This window comes from Oreochromis aureus, linkage group 1 (genome assembly GCF_013358895.1).
Source record: "Oreochromis aureus strain Israel breed Guangdong linkage group 1, ZZ_aureus, whole genome shotgun sequence".
NCBI lineage: Eukaryota > Metazoa > Chordata > Actinopteri > Cichliformes > Cichlidae > Oreochromis > Oreochromis aureus.
Genome location: NC_052942.1, coordinates 32,462,881 through 32,487,680, shown reverse-complemented (window position 1 = coordinate 32,487,680; position 24,800 = coordinate 32,462,881). Strand labels below are relative to the sequence as shown.

The following is a 24,800-nucleotide window of genomic DNA, read 5'->3' as shown; positions in this document are numbered from 1 at the left end:
TTCTCAATGATCGATGTGGCCATTTGTTTGGAGTTGCCCACGAGAGCAGAACACCCACTTAAATGATGTATTGTTGGTGGAGTTATTTATGATCACGGCCCAGTTTGGCTCTTGGTGGGTGCATATTGCGCAGGTCGTGTTTGACATGGGCGACTGAGGAGTGAACAAGTCTGAGACACGCAGGCAGCCTGACCTGAGCTGTGCCTTATGGGCCTTTCCTTAAAAAGTGCTAAACAGCAAGCTAGCACTGGCTGACATTCCAGGGATATTGTGCAATGTGGTGCAAGGAGGTGGAGGTTGACATTTGTCACAGGGTGTGGGCCCGGTTTGACGAAGATGAAGTAGAGCATCTGCCATCGCTGTCAGCATTTGGGGGTCAGTCGGGATAGCTAATTGAAGTAAAAATTGAATGGAGACAGAGATAGAAATAAAGAAAAATTTCCCACCTGTGTGTTTGGTCCCTCTCACTGTCTCCTTTTAATCTCACCTGCTGTTTTAGGTGGCAGAGGTAGGCTAACACAGCATCACCGCACCTTCCCCATGTGCATGTTTGGCTTTGAAATGCTAATCCCAGACGCAAATGTCTTGTCTGATTTAAAGCCACTGTGTCACTTCCCAGGTGGGTGTGTGACAGAGTGCCCTGAGGGACCCCCTCTAATGATGCTAGTCCCCCCACAGTAAATATTGATGGGGGGTGGGGGGGTTCCCACAAGCTTTGGCAGAAAGTGAACTGTACGGAAGCAGTTGTGTGTGACCTTCTGATGTTCTGTTTTCATGGCCAAAACATCTCCACAGGCTGCTTCATTGTTGGCTTTGCTTTGAAACGCCTTTCCTGAAGGGCTTACAGTGAGAATGTCAAAGTAATCTTATTAATAAGTATTATTTGTAACAGATCAGTTTATTGTGGTTTGTACTTTTTATCCCTGCTGTAATTTTTACTTGTATTACCTTTACTGCTTGTTAACATTGTTTCTAATTATTCATCATATTGGTTGATTTAATGGGTTGTTTAATTTCTCTGTGCTTTGGTTTTTGGTTTAAAAAAATACTACAATCTACCATCTAATCTAAAATAATTTACCCATAAAAGGGAAAGGTTTTGACCATTTATGAATTTCGCAATGCTTTAGCATTTGTGTTATTTTTTGAGTATATCATTTGTTCATTTAAAACCCTGCTTTCAAAAAATTTGGGACCGTGTGTAAAATGTCAATTAAAAGAGTCATTTGCTAATTTAAGCCCTGTACTTAACAGAAAATTTACAAATGTTTCAAACTGAATTTCTGTTATCAATTGTATTAGGATTTACCAGCTTGGACAGATCGTCTCTTTCAGGCCTTCAAGATGTACAAAAATGCTGCGACCAGACGATTAACATGAGCAGATTTTAGGATTCGAAGATGACTATTTCTTTTGTCTTTAGTCTGAGAGGAAAGAAGAAGTGACAAACATAATTTTGAAGATAGAATGTTATGAGAAAAAGCCTCTATAATTTATGAGTAGTCATTTTAGAAAACCTGACCATTCCTAAGTTTTTTTTTCCACCTGTAGGGTGAAAGTAAAACATATATGGCAATCTGTGCGTTATAACCTAGATTGTGTGCGACTACTCTGTTAAATGTGTGATGAGTGTAAATTGCGTTCCTAGTTGCTCACCGGTAACCAGGCTTATATGTGGGGAGATCAGGAAAGGTAAACAGAGGACGGCAGAGTGGGATCGATCACACTCTCATCAGTTCTCACCTCAGGGCCCAGCCCAGAAATTGATTGGACCCGCTCAGGGACTACTGTGAAGGTGTGGAAAAAAAAATGTTCCTCATTAAATCGGGGGGAAAAAGGGGCTACTTGGCATTAACTCCACAGTTGCCATGGTGGGAGGCCGGTCAACTAATGTGCAGCTAATGTGTAGTTGGTGTGTCCATCACCTGGACAGATGACAGCGACTGCCTCAGGGGAGTCACTAACTCCCCTCTCACTCCCCCACGCCATCTCATAGAAAAACTAGGCCTAACAACCACTCTCTCTTTCGCACACACTTTCGATCTGTCTACCTGAATAGGTGGCATTTAGTCATAGTTCCCTACTTGGTAACTCTCAGCTGGGTAGCTAGCCTCCAAATGCCACATAGCCAGCACTCCTCAGTAGCTTTAGATGGCGTGCTTTGTGGCTTCCACTGGCCTGCGCAGCGGGGGACTGGCAGCCATGTCAGCTCAAAGTGGAGACACAGGTTGGTTTCTTCTCACTAAAGGACAGGCAGACAATCAGAGGGATAGAAGGATGGACAGACTGTGTGAAAAGGACGTCCGATATCGGCTCGTGTGGCTTTGTTGTGTGTTTGAGCTGTAGTGATCGAAGGGGAGTGGATTTGGATTGTGTTGAAGGGACCATAAAGGATGACATTTCTTTGAAGGGTGGGTTGTATGGAGTGACTGAGAGGCTGCTGAGCAGTGCCACTGGCTGTGTATTCTCCCTGACATGCCCCAGTCCTTGCATGTCATCCCCACTGTGATCAGAGCCTTTTTCCAGGACAGGATTCTCTCAAGTTGTTTGTGTAAATAATTTTTGCCCTTTGTTTTTGGGTGACTGTATGGAAGATGTCTCGCCTCATTTTGCAGAGCAGTAACCACTAAAAAATGTCACCAATTGCAGGATGTTTTAAATTCAAACTTTTCAGTGGCCCTTATTAGAAGAGTTCAGGATATTGGGATATTGGGAACTTAATTTGAGTTCCAAACTATTAGTTTTTTTTTTTTCTGTAAAAACAAACTCAGTTTAGGAAAACATCCTTTACACACATATAATCCATGCTAATGCTGCTACTGCTAATAAAGTTAGTTTAATCTAAGAGTCATGTGACTCTCGAACAGATTATGCTTCACAATCTGACCAAGCTTTGTAATTTAAAGTGTTTGTTGAATTGCTGCACTCAAAGATGGAAAAATCTAAGAGTTTCAAGAGTGAAAAATTTGAACTAAAGATTGAAGATAATCAACGCTCCTTTCCAGCTGGTAAATCCTTATATAAAGTTACTATAAATGTTGGATTGTGGAAGTTATATGGATTCCAACAGTGTGAGGTGTGAAGACAGGACAGGAAAGTTCTTGCTGAATCTATACTTGCTTTTGCCTGTGATACACTTGCAGGTTTAAAAATGCAGTATAAGTATAATTCATACTACTTGATTCTAATTGCGAATATACTTTGAGACAAAACTTTATGCCATATTTTCTGACAATCTTTTGCTCAGTTGCAGGCCTGTTCAAACTTTTGTGCTAGAGAAAAAGTTACGGTGGATGTCGCTCAAAATAAAACTCAAACTGAAGATGGGTCTCCGTGACTTTTTAGTCAGTGCAGCGTTAGTTATATATATGAATGTAATTTGTCAAAGTTGGATGACAATTTTGGATCACCCAAATTATAGTTTTATTTTATGGGAGCGCTCAGCTGGAATAAATGTGCTTTAAACTTGTTTCGATGACTGTTCATAGCTGTAAAAGAGCTCTGCTTGCCTAATGCTCTGTTAGAAGAACAATAAACAAACTACTTTTCAGAAAAGGAACAATGGCTCTCGTCGTGCTATTTTATATGCGTTTCCATTGTATGAAACTACGTTTTGTGTTGTACAGTTGTCTACGTCAACATGAAATGGAGCGTGCATTGTTTTCGGTGGATGATGCTTTGTAGAATGTTTTGGGGGAGGGAAACTCACAGCGTCTCACATTTACGTTGGTGGCAGTTGGGGCAATCTTTGACATTCACATTTACGTTGGCGATTGTATACACATTAACAAAGACGCTCACACATTTATGCAGACAGATACTTGCAAGGGCACAAATGCACTGATGCGCATACAGTTCAGGTACGAACACACAAACACTTGGAAATAGAAAGGCTACACCTGGCTACGTGAAGCATCCGTGCGAGGATTAAATCAGCACTTCAAAAGAGCAGGAAACAAAAACACTCCCAGCGGAGGAGAGGGGAGCGGCTCGGCAGTAAAGACTGTCATCTCCAGACGGAGCAGGAGAGGAGGGGATGGAGGGAAGAGAATGAGGAAAGGAAGGAGAGGGCGGAGTTTTCAGGTGTGCTCAATGGAAGGTGTGTGTGTGTGTGAGCAGACATACAGTAGGCTTGTTTGTGTCTAAATTGTTTTGAGGGTGTTATTGTACTTAAAGACATGACCAATGTTTGTACTATTTGTGGTGGGATGTTTTTTTATTCACATGTCAAAAATGAGTGAACACGCTTTGAAACTATTTTGTGACAAACAGAATGTGCAACAATTCAAAGATGGAATTAGCAAGTATGATTTCAAGGTAATGTGTCATTTTCTTCCAGTGCAAAATCATGTCCAATTTAATTTCTTACAAGGGACTAAGACATTTTTTTGTATTTGTAAAAACATTCATATAATTTCACACTCTGACAAGAAAATGTATCTAAATAGAAAAGTCAAGATTGTGTATTCAGGAGTGTTCTACTTAGATATGTACTTAGTGAAAAGAACAGGGAAAGGAATGCATATATAATCTATGCAAACATCAGATGAAAGTTGTCTCTCTGAACAACGTTTTTGTTTTCCATGTATTTGTGTGTGAAGGTGGAGTTTGAGTGGCTGCGGCAGTACTGGTTTCAGGGCCAGCGTTATGCTCGGTTCTGCAGCTGGTGGACCAGACCAATGGAGCAGCTGGAGAAGGACTGGAAGCTCATGGAGACCATGGTGAGACTGCTTAGACACACTGCTAGTCACATGACAGCTTTGCTCTCTGGTTTCCTGACTTTTACTGCATTTGGCATCAACTCATTGTCACACAGATTACTTCACTAAGACTTTAATGGTTAAATAAAATCTGTCTCAATTTAAGTTTGAAGGCTGTTTACCATAAAATATTTTTGTGCGAGTTTAGCTTTTTAGGTTTTACACTATGATATTTCTTTCTGAGACATAGATGAAAACAGTTCATAGGTTTAGTTTAAGTATTTTCCTTATATTAAAAATATATTATAATGTATATTAAAACACTACTACTATTGCTTTATAGGTAATACCCTCAAAATATAGGAACACAAATAAAAATGAGAGCATTTATCCAAAACATGAGGAGTTTCTTTGCTAGTGTAGTAAGGCTGTCACGCAAAAATAAGGCTTTCAACTAAATGCTCAACACGCCTCTACTTGTGCTTCTTACACAAACTACACAAGTGATCTGCTGTCCAATAATACCCCTCACCAGAGAGGGTGTGTTTAAAATTACATGGTATATTGTCTATCTTCTTACCATGCCACACTATTAAGGATGTGTCAAGTGTTTAATCGTAGCCTCACAGAATTTTTATGGGAGCGGAACGTGGGTGCGTAGCTATTAGTTAGACACCACTGTAAAGGAATCACTTAGTAATGTCAGACTCATAATTAAGTCACCTTAGTCACAGCTCTGTTCTGTAAATTCTCTGTGTGCCGCAGACATACTCACACTGTAGACACACAGCGCGGAAAGCCACACAGTCATATGCTTGGTCTCGCTTTTGGTATACCCCCACAAGTTCTGTGCAGTCCCACTCTCATAGCTGGATTTCAAAGAGTGCGTGCACATGTATGTATATGTGTGTGTGTGTGTGTGTTTAACACCCAGACACCAGAAGCAGCAGGGGGCACTCTTGTATCACTGTAGCAGCATCGGAGGGAACGAGAGAGCTGTGCTCCTCGTTTCCTCGCTCTCTGTCTCTTTATGTCTCTCACCCACTCCTGCTGTCTCTGGGAGCTCTCTGTCTCTGTCAGTGTCGAGCGCTGAGCAGTAATCACATCTAATGCTCAGGCGGGGATAAAGACTGGAGCTGGAGGAGAACAGTGCCGCTGCTGCTCAGCTCTAGTCATAGTCTCTCTTTCCTCCTCTCTCTCACACAGTTGAACAGCCTGGCAGAGGGTGGGTGGGGGTGTTAGTAGACAGGGGCTAAACTCATCTAGAGCTTTACCTCCGTGCCCAGATGAAGTGTGTGATTTGGACCTGTGTTTAGAAAAGGGCATCAGTGAAATGTGAGGTCTTTCTCCCTCTCTGTTCCTGTGTCTCCATGTCTCTCTAATGGGCAAGTGAACCATGTCCACTATGCATTTTATAAAAAAATGTGTGTGACCAAATGTGGATTTCCGCCATGTCGTTGGAACTTAATGTCAGATTTTATGCAATGCGGGGAAAAAAGTAAACCAGTTGTTTTTAGAAAAATATAAAAAGCTAAATCAACAAAATGCAATAATTAAAATAAGGTAATAATACATGTGTAACAATAAATGCATGGGTATTTTAAATATCACAAATTACATTAACATGAGTTTATTGGAACATTAATTTTACAGATTAAATACTTTGGCACAAAATGTAATTAATCACAGTGTCACATCACACAAAAGCAAGTATGTCTTCTGCAGGAATGCATATTGAACCCGTGCAAAAAATAATACACTAGTGAGTGCATAAAGGTAATGATTCACTATTGTGATGAAAGACAACATTATTGCTCTTGCCAGCAATATTTACATACATGCATCGACCTCTGATATGCTGATGAAAAGCACTTTATAGATGTGACTTATAGATTTTCCTTTCGGTGGTTTTGAAAGCTGTGGCTTTTCTGCTGTTAGATTAAAACACATTTCTCTAAATTACTTTGAGTTATTTAAATTATGTGGCTTCCCCTCACATTTCTTTATTGCATATATTTTACACTTTGAAGCTGGCAATTGACAGCATAGTATAATTTAGTGAAATACAAGTGACCTACTGTGTGCAGACGCTGTTTACCATTTATTTACTTAGATTTTTCTCTTGCCTGCAGAGTATATATTAATACAGGATTATTTTTGTCAAATTTGATATTACCATGGGTGTTTTAGAATAGCAAATATATGTCTCTTTAAATAGGGTTTATAAAATGACACTGTATTGTTTTATACACTGTGCTGAGCAATAAAGCAGCGCATTGTTTTATCCTGCTAAAACAGCAATACAAACAGCCAGCCTTCCCCTCTTTATTGTCATATTTAGCACACACTGTCGTGGGATGCGCTGGGCTATGTATGCGTTTGTTAGTCTGTATGAAGAATATTGCAATATGGGGTGACTAGCTCCTGTTTATGGATACTGTCTCTCCCTGGGGCTCCCTCTCTGCTCCTCAGCCTGTTGTCATGCAAATGCTCATCCTTCCATTTGAATGACATTCTGATAAAATACATAAATAAATAAATAAATAAAGACCCGAAACAAAACAAGTCCACTCTTTTTGGTGCCTCATGAATTCATGTGGTTCCTTGATAGAAACAAAGAATCCGGCTCTTGAATAATCTTCAAGCATGGCTATGTGAATGAACAGCAAAACTATATTATGTGTGTATGTGGGAAGGTGTGGCTGTACGTAAGGTAAAGGTTGTTTCGGCAGCATGGAAGAAGGGCATTAACTTAAAGGTTTTACATTCCCCTGTGATCCAGGGTGCCGAAGTCCGTTTAGACCTGGCTCGCAGCCTTGTGTTCCCCCGGGACTCTGCTATCGTGGCTATCATACAATAGTGACATTTCCTTAAACTAGCAACAATGAATAGCTTCCATCTGAGTGACAATAGACAGAGAGTCTTGGCTTTATGCAGAATATTTTAAATACCGGTGTGGTATTTTTTATCTTTTCTCTTTTCACTGTGGGGGAGAAGCGACAGCGAGCCCACGAGCATATCTCCCTCTCTTTTTTCCCTGTCCTGCGTGCATGCGTGTGTGTCTGTGTTTGCGTGTATGTGTGAGCCATTGATGTTAATGTATGCACTCGGCATGACTTTAATTGATTTAGCAGCTCTGCTTGCACAGTACAGCTTTTTCCCTAATTTGTCACTTTCCTGACTTCTGTGGCTGCTCATCTCACAACTTCAAAAGCCACCGGATGCAAAGAGATTTCAATGCACTCCGTCTTCTCTCTCTCTCTCTCTCCCTTTCTTTCTTTCTCTTGTTCTCTCTCACTCCCGCTACCTTGCTGTATTTCTCCCTTTCTCACACTTTCTCCCTCATTTGACAGAAGAACGAGCCTTGTAGATGGAAATCTTTTCAACACATATCAAGGAAATTAATCTGCTTTCATAATAAACGGGATCCATTCAGTTGAATACATTTGTATACTTCAAGATGTACAAAACAGGAAGTGGTATCGGGGCCATGTCTTCCTCTACACCGTTCACCCAGCCTGTCAGTCCCTGTTTTTCAATGGTTTGGTCACACACATACAGTATGTGCATATATATATATATGCTCTCTTTTTTTTCCCTCCCTGTGTCACAAAATTTGCTTTCTTTGATTTATAATGGAGGCTGGCTTTTGCATGCATGTGTATGCTTATGAGCCGAGATGCGCTTGGCGACCATTTCTTTTTCTCCCCTCACTGTAATAGCAGTCTTTGGAAACAATCTGGGCAGCCGAGGAGGGCTGCACTGCAATCATACAGAACCTGGCCTGGTCGCCATCAGTAGCTGATTAGGTTATTGAGCAAACGTGCTGAGGAGGGGTTGGAGAATGAGGGATGCGGGAGAGGGGGAGGTAGAAAAAAAAACTGCTGGTAGTGTGTGTGCGTGTGGGGGGAGCAAGAGTGGAGGGGTCAATGTAAATGTTATTGCTGTGTGAGCTCATTTGATCAAAGTCCTGGAAAGGTTAAGCGAATCCAATCTGGTTTTGTATGGCAGAGTGGAGACACAGGCGCTAGGGAAGAAACCCCCAGGACGGAGAATGGATTATCATATTGGCGCTGAAGTAGCAGGGGCCTCCGACGGACAGTTTACTCTGCCCGTAATGCGTTTAGACAGCAATTGGCCTTAATAACCTTTATTGACTTCAGCGGGTCAGTGCCAAGAATCTAATTATCAAAGTGTATCAATTTCATTGGAGTTTAGAGTTGCACCGCTCAAAATAATTATTTTAAGGTCGGCCCGGGGCAATTAATCCCCTCTCCACTTATTTGATGGCTTTGTAAAACATTATAAATGTTATGGTTTCTGTTGTGCGTTACGCCGTAAATAATTTTAGGGAGCAATTTTTTGTAATGCATTATTTGGAGAGCTTGCCGTGCTGGTCCAGGTGAGAGAAAAAGGCAGTATATTTTAAAAAGCTAGGGGCTAAAGCTGAATCACGTTGCAGATGTTTACCAGCAGTAATTTTTCTCCTTTGCTTGCCGCTTAACTTGCACAGTTAGGCAGAGTTTTATATCCACTTTATATGCACACATGGAACCCAGATTAATTATAAGTGTGAACTAAGCAGTAAACTGCTTAAAGACCATTTTTATTGCTCATTATGAAGCCATTTATTATCTCTTACATTAAATCACACTGGGTTTATGCATCATATTGTTTTGCATTTAAAGCTCCACACTACGTAAATAGGCTTATACGTTTATTATATTCAATTCTGTGTGGTTCTTACGCACAGATAGAGCGTGTGCGAAAATGTGTCTGTGTGTATGGCTTCAGATCTATTTGTATGTTTCTGTCCGCGTGTCTGTGTGTGTGTGGGGGGTGCAGTGTGGCCGCAGTGTGTGCGAAGGAAGTAAATGTGCAGCTGCACAGTAGTTTATCCTTCATTGACAGTCAATATGTGCTGTTACCTGGATAGTAGCAGCTGTTTCTCCTTATCGCACAACATAGAGTAGAGGCCTAATCCACACGTTCATAATTGCTTGGCGTTGTTTACCTGCAGCTGTATATAAGCTTGCTTGCTTTGCCCTATTTAAAATGGAGCTGTATAAAAAAGAAATTACTCAGAGATTATTGTTATTATTCATTTAAAGAGGAAATATATGGCTGATAATACATTTTACATCATGCAGCAGCTTGTGTTTGGAAATATAAAATGAAAAGAAGCAGGAAGACACACATGGAGAGAGTGAGGAAAAAGAGTGGGGAGAAAATGTAGCGTTGGAAAGGTATTTTGCAATTCTCTTTGAAGTCCCTATTCAACAGGGTAAGCTGAATTTTCGGCAGTGCCTGATAGTGTTTCTGCGTAAATGCTTAAACCCCTTTAGAGAATTTTCATGGGCAGATACGCGGTGGCTTGAAGGGAGCGTTTATGTTACCTGGAGCCAATGCAGCCCGCAGCTTTGTACCTAAAGATGTACAGTAGTATTGAATGGAATCCCACAGAGGTTTGTCTATGACAGAATCTCGCTGCAGCATCGCTGTAAGCCGAAGCGGGGAAAAAAAGAGCTTTGAACAGGTTTAACCTTGTCAGTCTTTTGCTAGGCTCATACTCTCGCATTTATATACATGAACACAGACACTGAAGGACAAAAAACACTAGGACAGACATTGATACTCATACTTTAAAATACGCCGGTGTCCATTTAGAAAAGTTTTAAAAAAGCTCTGTGGTGATATCCGAAATGGCGACTATTGCTACAATTTTTTATTTTTTATTCCTGAATATATTTCAAAGTTGCTATTATGTAATGCAATATTTAGATATTTTTTAATGTTATATAGCAGAATAAAAGTGGCAAGCACACAGGTGTGGTAAAATGTCTGCATGGAGCTGCAATCTTGTTGTCAAACTTCATAGTATTTCACAACATATCAGTATGTGACAGTGAACCAAATCTGAATGCAGCTCACTGTTTGATGAATTCCAGTTTAAACTGATTATGAGTCCTCATTTATATGCGTAATTATTTCCCAAAAATAGGACATAGGTAGCTCATTGTAGTCTTCTTGAGGTGGGAAGAGGTGTTGCCTTTTCCTTCATAAAGCTGACCTGAGTAAACTTGCTTCAGGAATGTGGATGACTAAAATTGGAATTTATTACCAGGATTATTCACTGTACATGACAATGTGGAAGCTGCACATGAAACAATGGCTTTTTTTTGTCATTGTACCGATGACTGTCAGCAACAGTATTGTGCACACCCCATCTTTACAATGCGGGGATGGAGAGTTTTATTGACAGCAGTTTGGATAATTTATTTTGTTTGTCTGTGAATTGTGATGTTGACAGTGTTTTTACTGTATCAGTGGGCTCTGAAGGCGGCTTGTCTCGTCTTCTTAGAAAACAAATGAGCACTTTACAGAGACTGATCTGCCTTATCCGCTTAGCAGCTCCCTCAATCCCCACATTTATTTATTTACTTACTTATTTACTTTCTTATTCATTTACTTACCTCTGTATGGATTTGGTTTGATTTCTCTCCTTCTACTCATAGCCACCCCCTCCTCTTCCTCTCTTCATCCTTGGCCCTGATCAGCAAGATAAGCCTTCAGAGGAGGGGAGATAACATCCATTAAAGTGGTAAAGAGGAATTATGGGGCAGCCCAGATTAATCACTGCTCAGCTTAATCGCATTCAGTGCGGACGCTGGGGTTGGCTGCAGGGCCCAGCTTCATGTGTCATACCAACAGAGCGAGAGAGAGGGCGAGGGAGAGATGCAGCGAGGGACTGTGTATTTGTTGAAAAGTGCCTTGATGGGAAAGAAAGTTTAAAAAGATGAAAGAGAGATTTCAGAGCATCTCACTGAAACCCCCAATCTGTTATAAACATCACTACTAACTAGCACCTGACATAAAATTATTCCAGCACTTTGATCCAGGTGTAATTGTTTACTCTTGCAGGCAATCATGTCAAAATGGTTTAGTAAAAGATATTGGCACAAACACAAGAAAACACTCTGATTTGTAAAAAGCAAAGAAAAAAAATTGTTCAATTTATGTAGTTTTAGGAAAATATTAATCTTTTTGAATATTGAATATATGAAGACAGCTTGTACAATCTTCCCCGCATTCAGAAATAGCAGTATGCATATTGCAATGTGCTGCTGAGCTCTGTAAGCCGCAGAGAACAAAAATAGAGTTCTCATACTCTGAACTTTATGCACACACTTTTAATAAAATCATTTAAATCTGAATCTAGATCCTTATCAGGTCATGTGGTTGATATCCTTATTATTGTTTATCTACACGTCAGCTCAAATTCATTTCACATTTATTTGTACAGTCTCTAATCAGAGTCTCAGGGGGCTTTATATCGCCCACACATTGTGAAACAATAAATGAAACCAATTAATGAAAATGAAAACGGCCCACCCCAACTATGGATCCTCAGTGTGAACAATGGAAAAAAAAATCCCCTAAGACCCTAACTAAGAACAAAAATGGAACATATCGTCTTTAGGTTATGACATAGCAGTCTGTTATTTGTTATTATGACACACAAGCGGGGTCAAAAACTACGGAATTAAGCTGATATACACTGTTCACGCAATAAATTAAAAAAAAGTTTCAGATAACAGTATTTTTTTTCATCTCCAAAGCAAGCTTACATGTAAAGGATCAGAGGTGGTGGAAATTTAATCCACGATCACTTCCTTTGTTTAAGTCTGCAACTAGTACAGGAAAATAACAAGTATTTAATACCTTGGTACCTCGCTAATTCTTCAAAATCACTGGAGCAGCCATCATGTTTGGAGCAGCAATCTGGGTTTTAAAATACACAGTCCTGTTTAAAAACAATATGTGTGGAGAGGGTGGAGAGAATGATATGATTCTGGTGGGAAGACGCTGTAAAATTGCCTGATTCGCTTGAAGAAACGCAAAGAAAAGGAGAAAATATGGGAAAAGATTGTGGATGATAATTGTATAATTTTTTGGGGGGGAGTGAAGATGGAGGTGGTTTAGGGAAGTGGAGCAGGGGGGAAAATAAGACAGGGTGGTTGTGACTTTTCCTGATGTCTGGGGAAGAAAGTTATAAAGGTAAACAGTGAAGTTGGTACCAGGATCTGTGAGTTAAAGTAAATCAGACAAATGAAAAGCTGACGCTGGAAACTGGAAAAGGCCCTGTAAGTCCTGGGAGCATTTTGGGAAGTGCTTTACTGTGCACCTTTCAAAACTGCCATGTTCAGTATGAAGAGGATATCCTAGTAGAGAAAACCTGAGATGTGTGTTTTTGTATTAAACAGCCTAAAAGTGTACTGGTGGTAACAGGTAGCTTTTTTTGTGTGTGATTTAACTATCGATCCTGTTTTACATTCATTGGCCATCCTCTTAAGTAATACTAATCTTCCACCCTGCTACCCTTCCCTTGCAGATAGAGTGATCTGATGGGTGGTGTTAAATGGGTGAGATGTAGGACAGTGTAATTAAAGCTAGTCCTTTAGTGGGCCCTGCCTCGCTCTGCTGGGAGTGCCCGATATAGCACTCATTAATTCCTATTTGTGTGTAATGAGAGGGTCATGTTGGATGTAATAAATGGCTCTTTTATTTGGGTGAGAGCGGCAGGGTGGCATCTCCTCCCGGCTAACTGTCTCATAAACACCCTTTAGCCACTCTAATCAGCCTCCCTGGGTGAGGCGTAATCACACATACACATACACTCATAACACAATGGGAGGGAAGATATACTAAATATGTAAAAAAAAGAAAATTAAACATGTTTAGAATGTATTTTTTTTAACACATATTAGAAGTAATTTTTGCATATTCATTTTCCAAAGACAAAAATATTATCCCAATATAAACATTGTAGAAGTTTAGCAGTTTTAAAATGACTTCTTTAGCTATAAATGACCATAGCAATAATAAGAAAAAACACATATTAGATCCAGTCTGTATTTTTTTTTTTCCCTTTTCACTGCTGCCAGTTGATGGCAATGCATTTGAAAGAACAGATTGTTTTAAAAAGTCCTCTGGGGCTGTTTTCAAATGCTGATCAAAAGGTTCAACACACAACATGTGCAATAATGGTTGGCCGCTGATCAGCGAGGGCCACTTTGTTGAAAGATTAAACCAAAAATACAACCAAAAAGCAAACACAAGTGTCATAAAAAGAAGTTTGAACTTGACTGCCTTTTGATGTCTGAATACAATGTAAAATAGATTTGCGATTCATGGCAATAATTAGGAACACGATAGGTGCACTTTTAATTCCCTTTACTTAATTAGATGATATCAGTGTAGTCCACAGTTTTTAAGAGCATAGGTGCTTTATTGAACATAAATTGTTGAATGTAAAAGCTCCTACGGTGTCTTTGACTTCCCTGCCAGATTGAAGTAGACAGAATCTTATAGAGTATGCAAGTCCATAATCTACTTATATGTCACTGCTCTATGTGTTTGCCATTTTCTATTACTGTATAGCCATGTGGTATGTATAGAATTGTTTCAGGCATGTGCAGTACCACTCTTATGTATAAGAACGAAGCAGAATAAGTACAGTTAGGTTATTTACAGACAGTGATGCAAAAGTGAATTTATTGATTACCCATTATCTTGAAAAAAAGTCTGGCATGTGTAAAACTAACTTTCCTTCATGGCTGATACTGTACAGACCTAACACTTAAATTGTATTTTATGGCAACGAGCTATAATTTTGTAGATCTTAATCTGTTCTACTTAAGATACAGTCATTCTTTCACTATACATCTACCAGTAATTCAAATTTGATGTCAGACTGGACATATAAGAAGCCCTGTTCAGTTTCAGGCAGATTCAGAAACTGAAGAATCACTAGTGTTCAGACTTCTCTTACTCAATCAAAACTTTGTTAGCAGAACATTTCAGCCCCTGCAGGCATATTCCCCCTCTCAAACAAAATTCTTCTATGTGAGCATGTTTAGATGGATGGAAATCCTTTTTATTGGTTTAGCATTTTTGAAGACTTGAAGTATGGTGCTGTGTGTAACGCTGTTACTTCGGGGCTTAGAAAGGCTGGCTTTGGCCCCAGTCAGCAAAAAGCTTTTTACTGGCAGGAGAGTGAGGTGCCGATCACAATCTGCTATCTAGCTAGAATCTAGACTCAGCTTTCATATACTGACCTTCTGTTCTGTTCAACAGAACAGAAGGTGCTTGAGTGTCACGCTCATCGCAAATATCTCTGTCCAGCTCTGTCTTCATTGTCCTGAATTAGTCAAAGCGCCTCTCAAAGCTTTCTTGTGATGGATGGATTATGCGTTCTAGCCAGGCCGGTGTGCCGTTTTCACAAGTGCGTGTGTAGCCCCTGCCACAGTGTGCTGGAGAGCTCATTCAGACTAAGAACTATGTGGTTTAGCCATTAAGGCCAACTGGACGGACACTCCTTACCATGGGTCAAACACAAAAGCCTTGCAAACGCCCCCCCCCCAAGAAACAGGCCGGTGAATTTTTATGTGATATTTGTGGGCTCATTGGGCTACAACTTGACAACAGATTTGCTTTTCTTCTTGCCACCAAAAGAGATCACCACAAAAGCCTGAGAGTTCTGCTTCATTTGACCCTGTGCAAAGCATATGTCCTTCCGTCCTGCTTGTATTCTGTCCATAAGATGGACTGCCGTGGGCCCATAGAAAGCGTCCCTGCCCACTTGACTGTGTTACAATGGCTTCAAACAAAACCACTTGTCAGGGGTCTTCCCTTTTTGGGACTGTCTCTATTCCCACTCACCCTTTGTCACTTCAGACATGCTACTCTGATGTTTCAGACACATTTTTCTAATGTTTTACACTCCATATAATCTGCTGTGTGTAGCAAACCCCATTTTACTGGCTGCTATAATTGATGGTAGCTGCGACCTTGCAAAGGTCAATCTGGCAGAAAGGCCTAGGTTTCTGTCACCACGGAGATTGCGAGAACACATCAACAAGCGCGCACACACACACACACACACACACACACACACACACACACACACACACACACACACACACACACACACACACACACACACACACACACACAAAGCGGAAAATATCTTGTTTTATCAAAAAAATAAATCTTGTTAAGGTTTCAATTGAATGTTTTAGAGATCTTGGCATAGAAAATAAATTGCGATAGTCATAATGTGTACTGTATAGAAAACAAAAGGTGCAATATATCAGTCTTTTTATTGTTATAGGTCTGTAAATGGATTTAAAATAATTTATTGGGAGTAAATTTAAAGCCTTGAATCCGCCATTCTGAATGTTTCAGTTGTATAAATTGTTAACAGTTGCTCAGATGATTTAAAAAGACATAAATATACAAAATAAAGATTTCCTTAAATTATTCTTGAGTGAACATTTTCATAAAGCATTTCTCATTTTATTCACTGGCAACTCCGATCAACAGTGTTGACACCCTTCATTCTTCTCTCTCTCACACACACACACACACACACACACACACACACACACACACACACACACACACACACACACACACACACACCCTATCAACCAATCTTATGTAATGGAAACTGAGTAAATTTCATTTCAGGTATGCCTCAATTTTGAGCCATCTGTAATCGTGTGATGGTAGGCACAAAGCAAGGGAAAAAAAAAACCCTACACACACATACTAACGCACACACACAGTTTTTATGACTTTGAATGTGATGTCACAGGAAAGTGAATGTGGTCTGGGCTTATTTCTTCCTTGGCTAATATAATTTTTCCACCGGTGGAGAGTCCCCTCCAGTGCAAAGTAACTCGCCGGTGGCATGCAGCAAACATACACAGATCCCTTGTCCAGACTGGAGCGAGCCCTGCCAGGATCACAGCTCCCCAGTTGTATACATCTGAGACCAGAAACTATCCATTCGTGTGAGCAAGGTGCTCAATGCCTTTTTCCACCAGCGGTCAAAGTGATATTGGTTTCTTGTATTAGAGTAGGGAGGGAGATGAAAGCAGCTAAGCTAAGCAGCTGAACTTAAACTGTCACAAAAGTCCATGGAGTGTCTGGAGATGTGGAGAAAAGGGTTAAATCTTAAAACCTGAGATACTTGCTAATGTGTTAACCATGCAACGGGAGTGCTATGCTGGATTTGGTGTGGGAAGGGGACAGTAAAAATTAAACAGCTGAGAGAAAAGGAAGTGTGTGTGTTTGTGTGGTTTTTGTATGTGTGTGTGTGTGTGTGTGTGTGAGCCGTTGATGTCAATGCATTTTTTTAAAAAAACTTACGTCAAAGTGATGAGGCTTGCAAGAGAAACTGACAATAAAAAAGAAACACCTTTTTATGAACAAGGGAAGGGGACAATGTCTGAAAGAAGACAAATGAGAGAGAAGAGAAGAGAACACGTAACATACAGCCGTGAGAAGGAGAAATGTTGGCATATAGCAAAATTTATATTATGAATTTTGACTTTAAACTGTCTTGTTGTTGTGTGTGTCTGAAAAGGTAGATCTTTGTCCTTTATACAGCATTAGTATGTTTTTCAAGTATATTCCCCCGGCACTATTATCAGTTGTAAGTCAGTCGTTTTCAGAATTAAAACTAGCAGACCTCTTTGTCCTGTCGAACAGAAACATTTAGCTTTGCAAAAGTTCCACCACTTTCTGTCAATTATCAACAAAAATATTTATTTTTTTCGTCCAGCCATACTCTTCCTCAATCCAAATTTAGTGTTATTAATACCTATGGCCAATTTAGAATTGACAATAACCTAACCTAATCTTGTACCTGGAGAGAACCTGTACCAACAGTAGGAACATGCAAACTCCACACAGAAAAGTCCCAGCCAGCTGTGGGTTTCAAACCCAGACTGCCTTTATTTTTTCATTATTTTCCTAATTTTCATGTGAAGTATTCAAATATGAGTCACTCAATAAAAAAGCCTTTGAAATGATAGAAATACTATTTAATAGAGACCGGATCTTGTTTAAAGTCCACAGTGATGGCTTAACAGTCACGACCAGTAGGATGGATTACTAGTTATCTCCATTCTTGCCTCCATATGGGCACAGTGAGATGTTGGCAAACAGAAACACTAGGGAGTCTGCTGGCTTTTTGCTGGGCTGTTACACATGCTAGTGGCAAGGAGACCTATGGGGAGGTTGCCAGTATGACAGAGGTGCAGTTAGGCTGGGAGGCACTGTTGTGGCAAATTAACACCAGCCACCAGCCAAATTTCTGGAATGTTTAGTGTTACTTGTGAGTTTGTTTGCCTCCTTCCTATTTTAAGTATCTAGTCATCATCTGGATGGTGTTCTAGTCTAGAATTCACCTCTGTCTTTTAAACAAGTTAATAAGGGAGCTCATTTTGGAATTGAAGCATTTGTGGCCTGCAGACATGAAAGGTTCCCTAAAAGAGAGTGCCAGTGAGCTTAAGAGTACTTGGAGTCCCCGGAAAGTCCTGGGATAAAGTCAGCTAAGGCATTTTCATTGGGTGTTAAGAGTTTCTCAGACACTCTGGTGGTCAGCTAGTAGGTCTGGTTTATGGAGTGCAAACTTTCAGTTCTGCATGCATCTTTTTTTTAACCTTCTTGCCTTTCAGCTTCTTAGCTCTTATGTGACCACTGACAGCTCCTCCTTATAAAGAATCTAAATCATATTGCTCTATGTGCAGCAACAATCTTCCTATTGTATTATTCTATGTTGAATGAGTGACATGCCCTTATGTGATAGACTAGACAGATGCTTGTTGGTGTTAAGATACAGTCCTGGCTCGAGGTGTTAGTGAGCTGCCCCAGGCTGCCCTCCAGCCAGCCTTCGCTTGGAACACTATCATCACTCTAGCTCTCCACTAACCAAAATATCACCTCAGCTTGGCTGCATGTTTGTTTATCTTCCCCACCTCTGCACAGGCCCGGAAATGTTTATGCCTAACTTTAGTAAAATAGACAAGGTTGAATATGGGGTCTGGGGACCAATGAAAAGAGTACCAAGGAACGTCTTGTCCTCTTATTCACCTTGCGATGTGGCCTGGGTCAGGGGGACATCTGTGGTCAGCGTCAGGCTGAGAGAGGTGTAGGCTGAGGACAGCTACTGTCATCAAGGGGTAAATACAAGAAAAGAGGGGGCTGATTAGTCCTAACACAGGCCCAGAGATAAAGGACTGTGATCTGGCTGAGTTTGACTGAGGTTGGGCTTGACCAGTAAACAACCAGCAGGGTGTCTAAATGGCCCGGGGATCAGCCCGGGGCTAAACCTGAAGGCCTCTCTCAGCACCGGGTCTTCTAAACACTAGATCATACATGCACACAGTTATCCATGCAAACAGACATTCACACATTTTTGTGGGGAAGAGGCTTGCTAACACAGATTTAAATTATAAGAGGCACACCTCTACTCACAAAAATCTACACTGTACTCACAAAAATTTGTAGAGAACAAACAGAAGCCTTCGATACACACTCATAAATATATACACACCCCAACTAAAGCAGAGGTTGTTTAGGTAGTATTCAGTGGAAATGTTGAGTTGGGTGAAAAAAAAAAAAAAGATTCACTTGAGTAAAGTGTATGCAACATAATTTAGCATTTTGTAAATAATGTGGCTACAATAGGCTGGACTTGTCCAGGATGCACCCTGCCTGTGGCCCTATGAAAGCTCCAACCCCTGGCAGTTGGAAGCAGAAAAGGATGGATGGATGTGCAGTCTTTCCCTGTTATTCGTTTTGATCCAAAGTCAGCTTTGGGAAGAGTTGAAGCAAGCTTAGAAGCACCTTAGAGCAAGTTTCAGATCAACTGTGAATCACTTCTCTTCAGCGTTGTGCTACACGGCCAGCATGGCAATGTGATGTCTACCAGCTGAGATGGTGATACAGTGTGAATACACTTTCTGGCACTTTCTTAGCCTGTCACTCATCCCTGGAGGACAGGGTTTGATCCAAACTGAAAGGCACAGTTTCCATAGGGAGTACAGCCGGCCCTGCCTCCTCCTGGTCACCTTAATCTTTGGTGTCTCCTCCGAGTCAGGTATAATCAGTCACACACCACCACATGTTTTGACACCTGTCCTGTGTGCTGTAGAGAAAGTAAGCATATTACTCCTCTCCTTTGGAAACACACACACACAGAGACAATCAAACGTATCTTCACATGAATTAAGACAGACAGGTGTATTGTCAGAAAGGGATTAAAAAACAGGGAGAGGGGAAGAAATGAAGGTTCCCTTACATAGTGGGTTTTTTGAAAAGAAGGTTGGATGACTGGGGAAGCGAGTGACTGTTAATGGGAAGAAATGAACGTGCTTGACTGGTGGATGTGACAGGAAGAGACTGTTCTTAACAAGGCGTCAGAGTCAGTCAGAGTTACAGATCCATCACTTCTCAGAGGCTTGGCAAAGGAGGGGGGAGACATTTAAGGATATTCAGAGAGGGAGAGAGTCTGTGAAGGGTAGAGAAGAAGAGGGAGACGGTGAGGGGAAAGAGGGATTTGAGTGTGGCTGACAGCACTGCATTTAATTTGGGCTGCCAGATCCTTTTTCATTTGACTCCTTCTCAACCAGCTTAGAGGCTGCGGAGGACTTGGAGGCGAAGGTTTGCAGGGATGTCTCCGATTAGCACTGATGTGCCACGTCACACTTTAAGCCAGCCTGTAATTCATGTTCAACAGGGGGATACTCACACATTACACTGTGCTGTGCAGGACGTGATTAATTGACTCACACTCTAATATTGGGTGTAATTTGCCCATCCTCTGATGTGAAACTGACTTTATACTAGACTTACTGCATGCTGTCATCCTAGGGATGGTATAATTGAGTCTTGGCTCAGAGCTGTGCAATTTCTAAACTAAGGATTGAAGCACAAGCACGCCAGGATTCACTTCAGGTCTTTCTACCCAATTTTGCAGTTTTCTGTTTAGTATTTAGGGTAGATTTTAATAGAGTAAATCACTGTAGTGGGGTTCAAACAATCACTGTTATTTAAAGCACTTTTTAATTTTGCTTCTCTACCTGTCCACTTTCGACTGAAGTTTTCACATTTCTACTGAAGTTTCACATATTTCTATTCAGTTCTATTTTGAACCACCTATTTCCACTTCTCCTGCTGTTTTTTTTTTCTCCAGACTATGCTTTTCCTGGCTGCAGTGGAGGAGGAAGGCCAAGAAGAAGAAGGAAGGAGGGAGATGGCAGAGATCCTACTGTCTGCTTTGACAGACAGACACCAGCAAAGACAGACATGGAGAGACAGGTAACACAATATACCACCAACTTTGTTACTTCCATTGCTCTTCTAAAATAAAAACATCTGTTGATATGTAGTTTATCAGTTATGAGTCCCTATTCAAAATGGAAATGCCATCACACTCCAATAATAAAGTTTACTAATTTACTAAACTGATTTGATCAAATATAGATACATGTTGCTGTGATTTCCTCAAGATTACACAAACCAAGGTAGAAACCAAACATAAAATCTAATTTCACCTCATTTCACTTGCAAACCCAGAGCTATTATTACAGCTTGTGTAATGTTGTTGCGGTAGTAAAATGTGTCAGTATCTAGTTCTCAGTTAAGAGACTTATTAACTGCGATCACATCGTCAAACAAAATAAAAATGAGTTGCAAAAGGTGACACATTGGCCCTGCATTGCTTCGATGTGCAGTGCTCATTCATTTTCAATGAATCGGCGTGAATTCCAGAGATATGCAATGGTGTGGTTGGTGTTTGTTTGAGGTCCTCGGGCCTGGCAGTTATCACAGTTATCACAATGACACATGTGTCTTGGATAGGCCCAATCACTTCTTTCCTTCCAGATAGAGAAGGAGAGCACGGGGATTAGAACGCTGGTCATCCATTCAGATAAAGAAGGGCCTCACACATGCACCAGTGTTGTTTTAGCTGTTCATTTTAGCCATTTACTCTCTCTGCTTTACTTTTTATTGTCTCTTTCAATAGTTTTGACCTCAGAGTTGCATGTGGAAAACACACATATGTTCAAATAGACATTTCACTAAACCTTAGAGAAAGCGAAGAGACAGGAAGATAATTCAAAGGCTACAAATCCATTTTCTTTTGAAAACTTCATGTTAAATTCCTGTTGTGCTTACGCCCTCATATTTCTAAGGCACTCTATTCTTCTATTCTATGTTTTGCATTGTCCCCTCTAGTTGACCCTTAGATTTGTCCCATCCAGATGAGTCTTGTAAACAGGCTGTTTCCACACACCTTGCTTTGCTGTGTCAACGCCCAGTGCCTCACAACTCTGATGTAGGGCCTGCTCTGATAGTGCATTCCAGCGGCATGTGCTGAAAGCTAGAAACCATCTCGCCACCCCCACCCTCAAGTGAACATCAGAACTGTCCCCTACCATCGCAGTTCTCCCGCACCACCCACAATGCGATGTTACCACCAGCTAACAATGTCTGACCCTACATTTTGCTCAGCCCACCCTAAGATGCTGACAACCAGCATCACTGGCTGGGACAGGAAATGCTCAGCCCTTGTCGGCAGAGCAGACAGACGTTTACCCTATCAGCAGTGAAAGACTGATTAGATTAGTTTTGGTGGAAGGCACATGTCCCACACAATATGTTTGAACTCCAGCTGCTCCTGATACCTCTTCTTCCCCTTACACGCATTCTAAGTCTATCCCTAAACTACACCACCCTCTCTTACAAAAAAGCCAGGGGTCATCCTGTCAAGTGGCTGTCAACAGATAGCATTTTCACAAAACTAAACACATAGCTATGTGCAATGTTAAGTGGGACGCACTGGTACTGATAAGCAATTTGATGAGGGTCAGGGATTGTTAGACTTTGCATGAAAAAGTTTTAATTTCTTTATGCATAATACTAAGAGTGAAAGTCGTTATTTTGAATTAAAGAAGCACTTTATTATAGAAGACGCAGAGTGAGGGAATTGTAGTGCACTCCAGTCAGATGTATTCAAACCATCATTTATTTTCATAAAAGCATTCACTAAAATAGGACTAAAATTAATTTGCTGATTCATTTTGTTGCTTTTTTATATTTAGCGTTCTAATTAGGTTTCCACACAATATTCAACAGGCAAGCTTTTATCATAACACTGCCTTTTGTTTCCATGGTTTCCATTCAGCACATAATACTTGCAAAAAATATAATGGAAAAAGGAACAAAAAAAAAAAGCATGATTGATGACTTTTGCTAGAGGCCCATAAACATAAACAAGCAGCGCTGATTGATTAAGTTTCTCACTGACTTTTGTTTCTAAAACACCAGTTAAAGTAGCATTCTTTGCTGTGGAACTTCGGCCTACCAGCTGCCATTGTCTGCCTGCGGGCCATTTTTAGTACAAGCAAGAAGGAAAGAAAGAGGAATTGGAGCCGGTGACCAGTGGTTCTTCACCATTGACTTATAGGCACTCAGAGTGAGTGATGCCTGCTCTCACCGTGCTAGTGGAAGCAGTCCATTCATTCACTCTGAGCCAACGAAGTTATGAGAGCTTTTTTATTCTTATGAGCTTTTCTGGTAACTGGGTTTTCCTGATGCACATGGTGAATTCTTTGATAGATGCTGCCCTCCATGTCCCTTTGGTAAATGCCCCGTGAGTACCCTGGAAATAGATGGATTATTATATGGGTGGGTGACTGTGCCGCAGCAGAGCAGTTCAGTATGCCACACAGGAAGTGCAGATTGAAGAGCAAGACGCAACCTCTAGGGAGCAGCTCCATTAGGATAGAAAATGGCACATCCCAGTGGCACCAGGAAGGTTTTTGGTTTAACAAAGGTAATGAAGGATCCACACTGGAAGTACATACACAGAAAATTCTTCAGCCTGCAGTCTTCTGCAGTATATTTAGAGAATTGTTGTGTTTTATCTTGCTGTCAATGCTCATTATGCATTTTTAGACGCTGTCTTCAGTCTGTGTGCTTACAGTGTGGCTACTGTTGAATATCCTGGATGAGGTGACCTCATGCTGACCTTGCAAAACCTAGAGGTCACTGCTCTGGGCATTAGAAAAAATAACAACAACAACAACAAAAAGCTTTGTCACAGCCAGCAAGCAAATACTGAAGGGAACAGCTGCGAGTTTTGTACTGACCATGCAAACTGCTGTAGGCTTTGTAAGGTCATTATATGATAATGAAAATCATTACAGAATTACATGGGGGTTTAGGACATGAGAGCAGTAGGGAGGGGAGGGGAGGGCCACATTGGGTTTGATAAATGGACTGTGAAGGTGCCCATCTGGCCCTCTCTATGGCTTTTTCTTCCTGCTCTTTTATCCATTCTTATCCTTTACTACCCCTCTTTCATTCCCCTTCTATGTTCTCCAGTGGGCCAATGTAAAAGCGAGAAGGCCTGAAGTGAAAGATTAACAGAGTGAAAACCTAACTCACCTCTGTGGAGTAGAAAAGAGGAGGGTAGACAGACGGAGGTGTTTATGATCCAAAGCAGGGTTTGTGCCTGACTTGGCAACCCTGTCTTCCCATCTCTGAGTGTGGGCCAGTAGGAGAGTAGGCAGTCATTGACCTTTGGCACTGGAAACAGTTGGACAGCTCAGGATGTGTGAACAGGGTGTAGTTTGGAGGCACTGGGGTGGTAATACATTACAAGGTTTAAAATAGGCCTCTTTATTTATGCTACAGTTGTTGTTCTCCTCGGATTATAGAATGGAAGACAACAAAGACTGAACAAATTTGTTACTGAATCCTTGAAACTGCTGCAAATTAGCAGCGTTTTGGATTCATACCAAATGAGAATAAGCAATGATGGACATACACTATATTACACTGCAAAGATTGCTGTGATAATGAACTACATAAATAAACGCGTACAACTAGGTTTTCTCTCTTTTAAAGCAAAGATTTTTTATGCTTACTATTGTTAAAGTAAGAGAACATCTAGTTTCTTGTATGTTTAGTAACATTCTTTATATTTAGTTTCTACCTTAGTTCAAAAATAAACTAATTCAAATTTTAAAATTTTTTTTTGACAAGTGTCCTGTTGTAATTATATTCTAGTGACCTCTTGAAAAGGAGTTCATAACACCATACAGGTTGGGATGGATGTCATTATCACAGCTGTACAATCAGAATTTGTGGCATAATACATCTGTTGTCCGTGTTTACTACTTTTCTCCAGTGTGCTGAAAGTTAGTGAGGTCTTTATCCTAAGACAAAGGAAACATC

At 40.7% G+C, this 24,800-nt stretch overlaps 1 protein-coding gene across 1 annotated transcript in view; it reads left to right on the top strand.

Moving 5' to 3' along the window:
- fto (FTO alpha-ketoglutarate dependent dioxygenase) overlaps nucleotides 1-24,800 on the top strand; it is a 113,993-nt gene that overhangs the window by 31,581 nt on the left and 57,612 nt on the right. Inside the window, exons 7-8 of the mRNA XM_031746555.2 lie at nucleotides 4,602-4,721; nucleotides 20,749-20,873. Coding sequence (XP_031602415.1) covers nucleotides 4,602-4,721; nucleotides 20,749-20,873 — 245 coding nt within the window. The remainder of the gene's footprint in view (nucleotides 1-4,601; nucleotides 4,722-20,748; nucleotides 20,874-24,800) is intronic.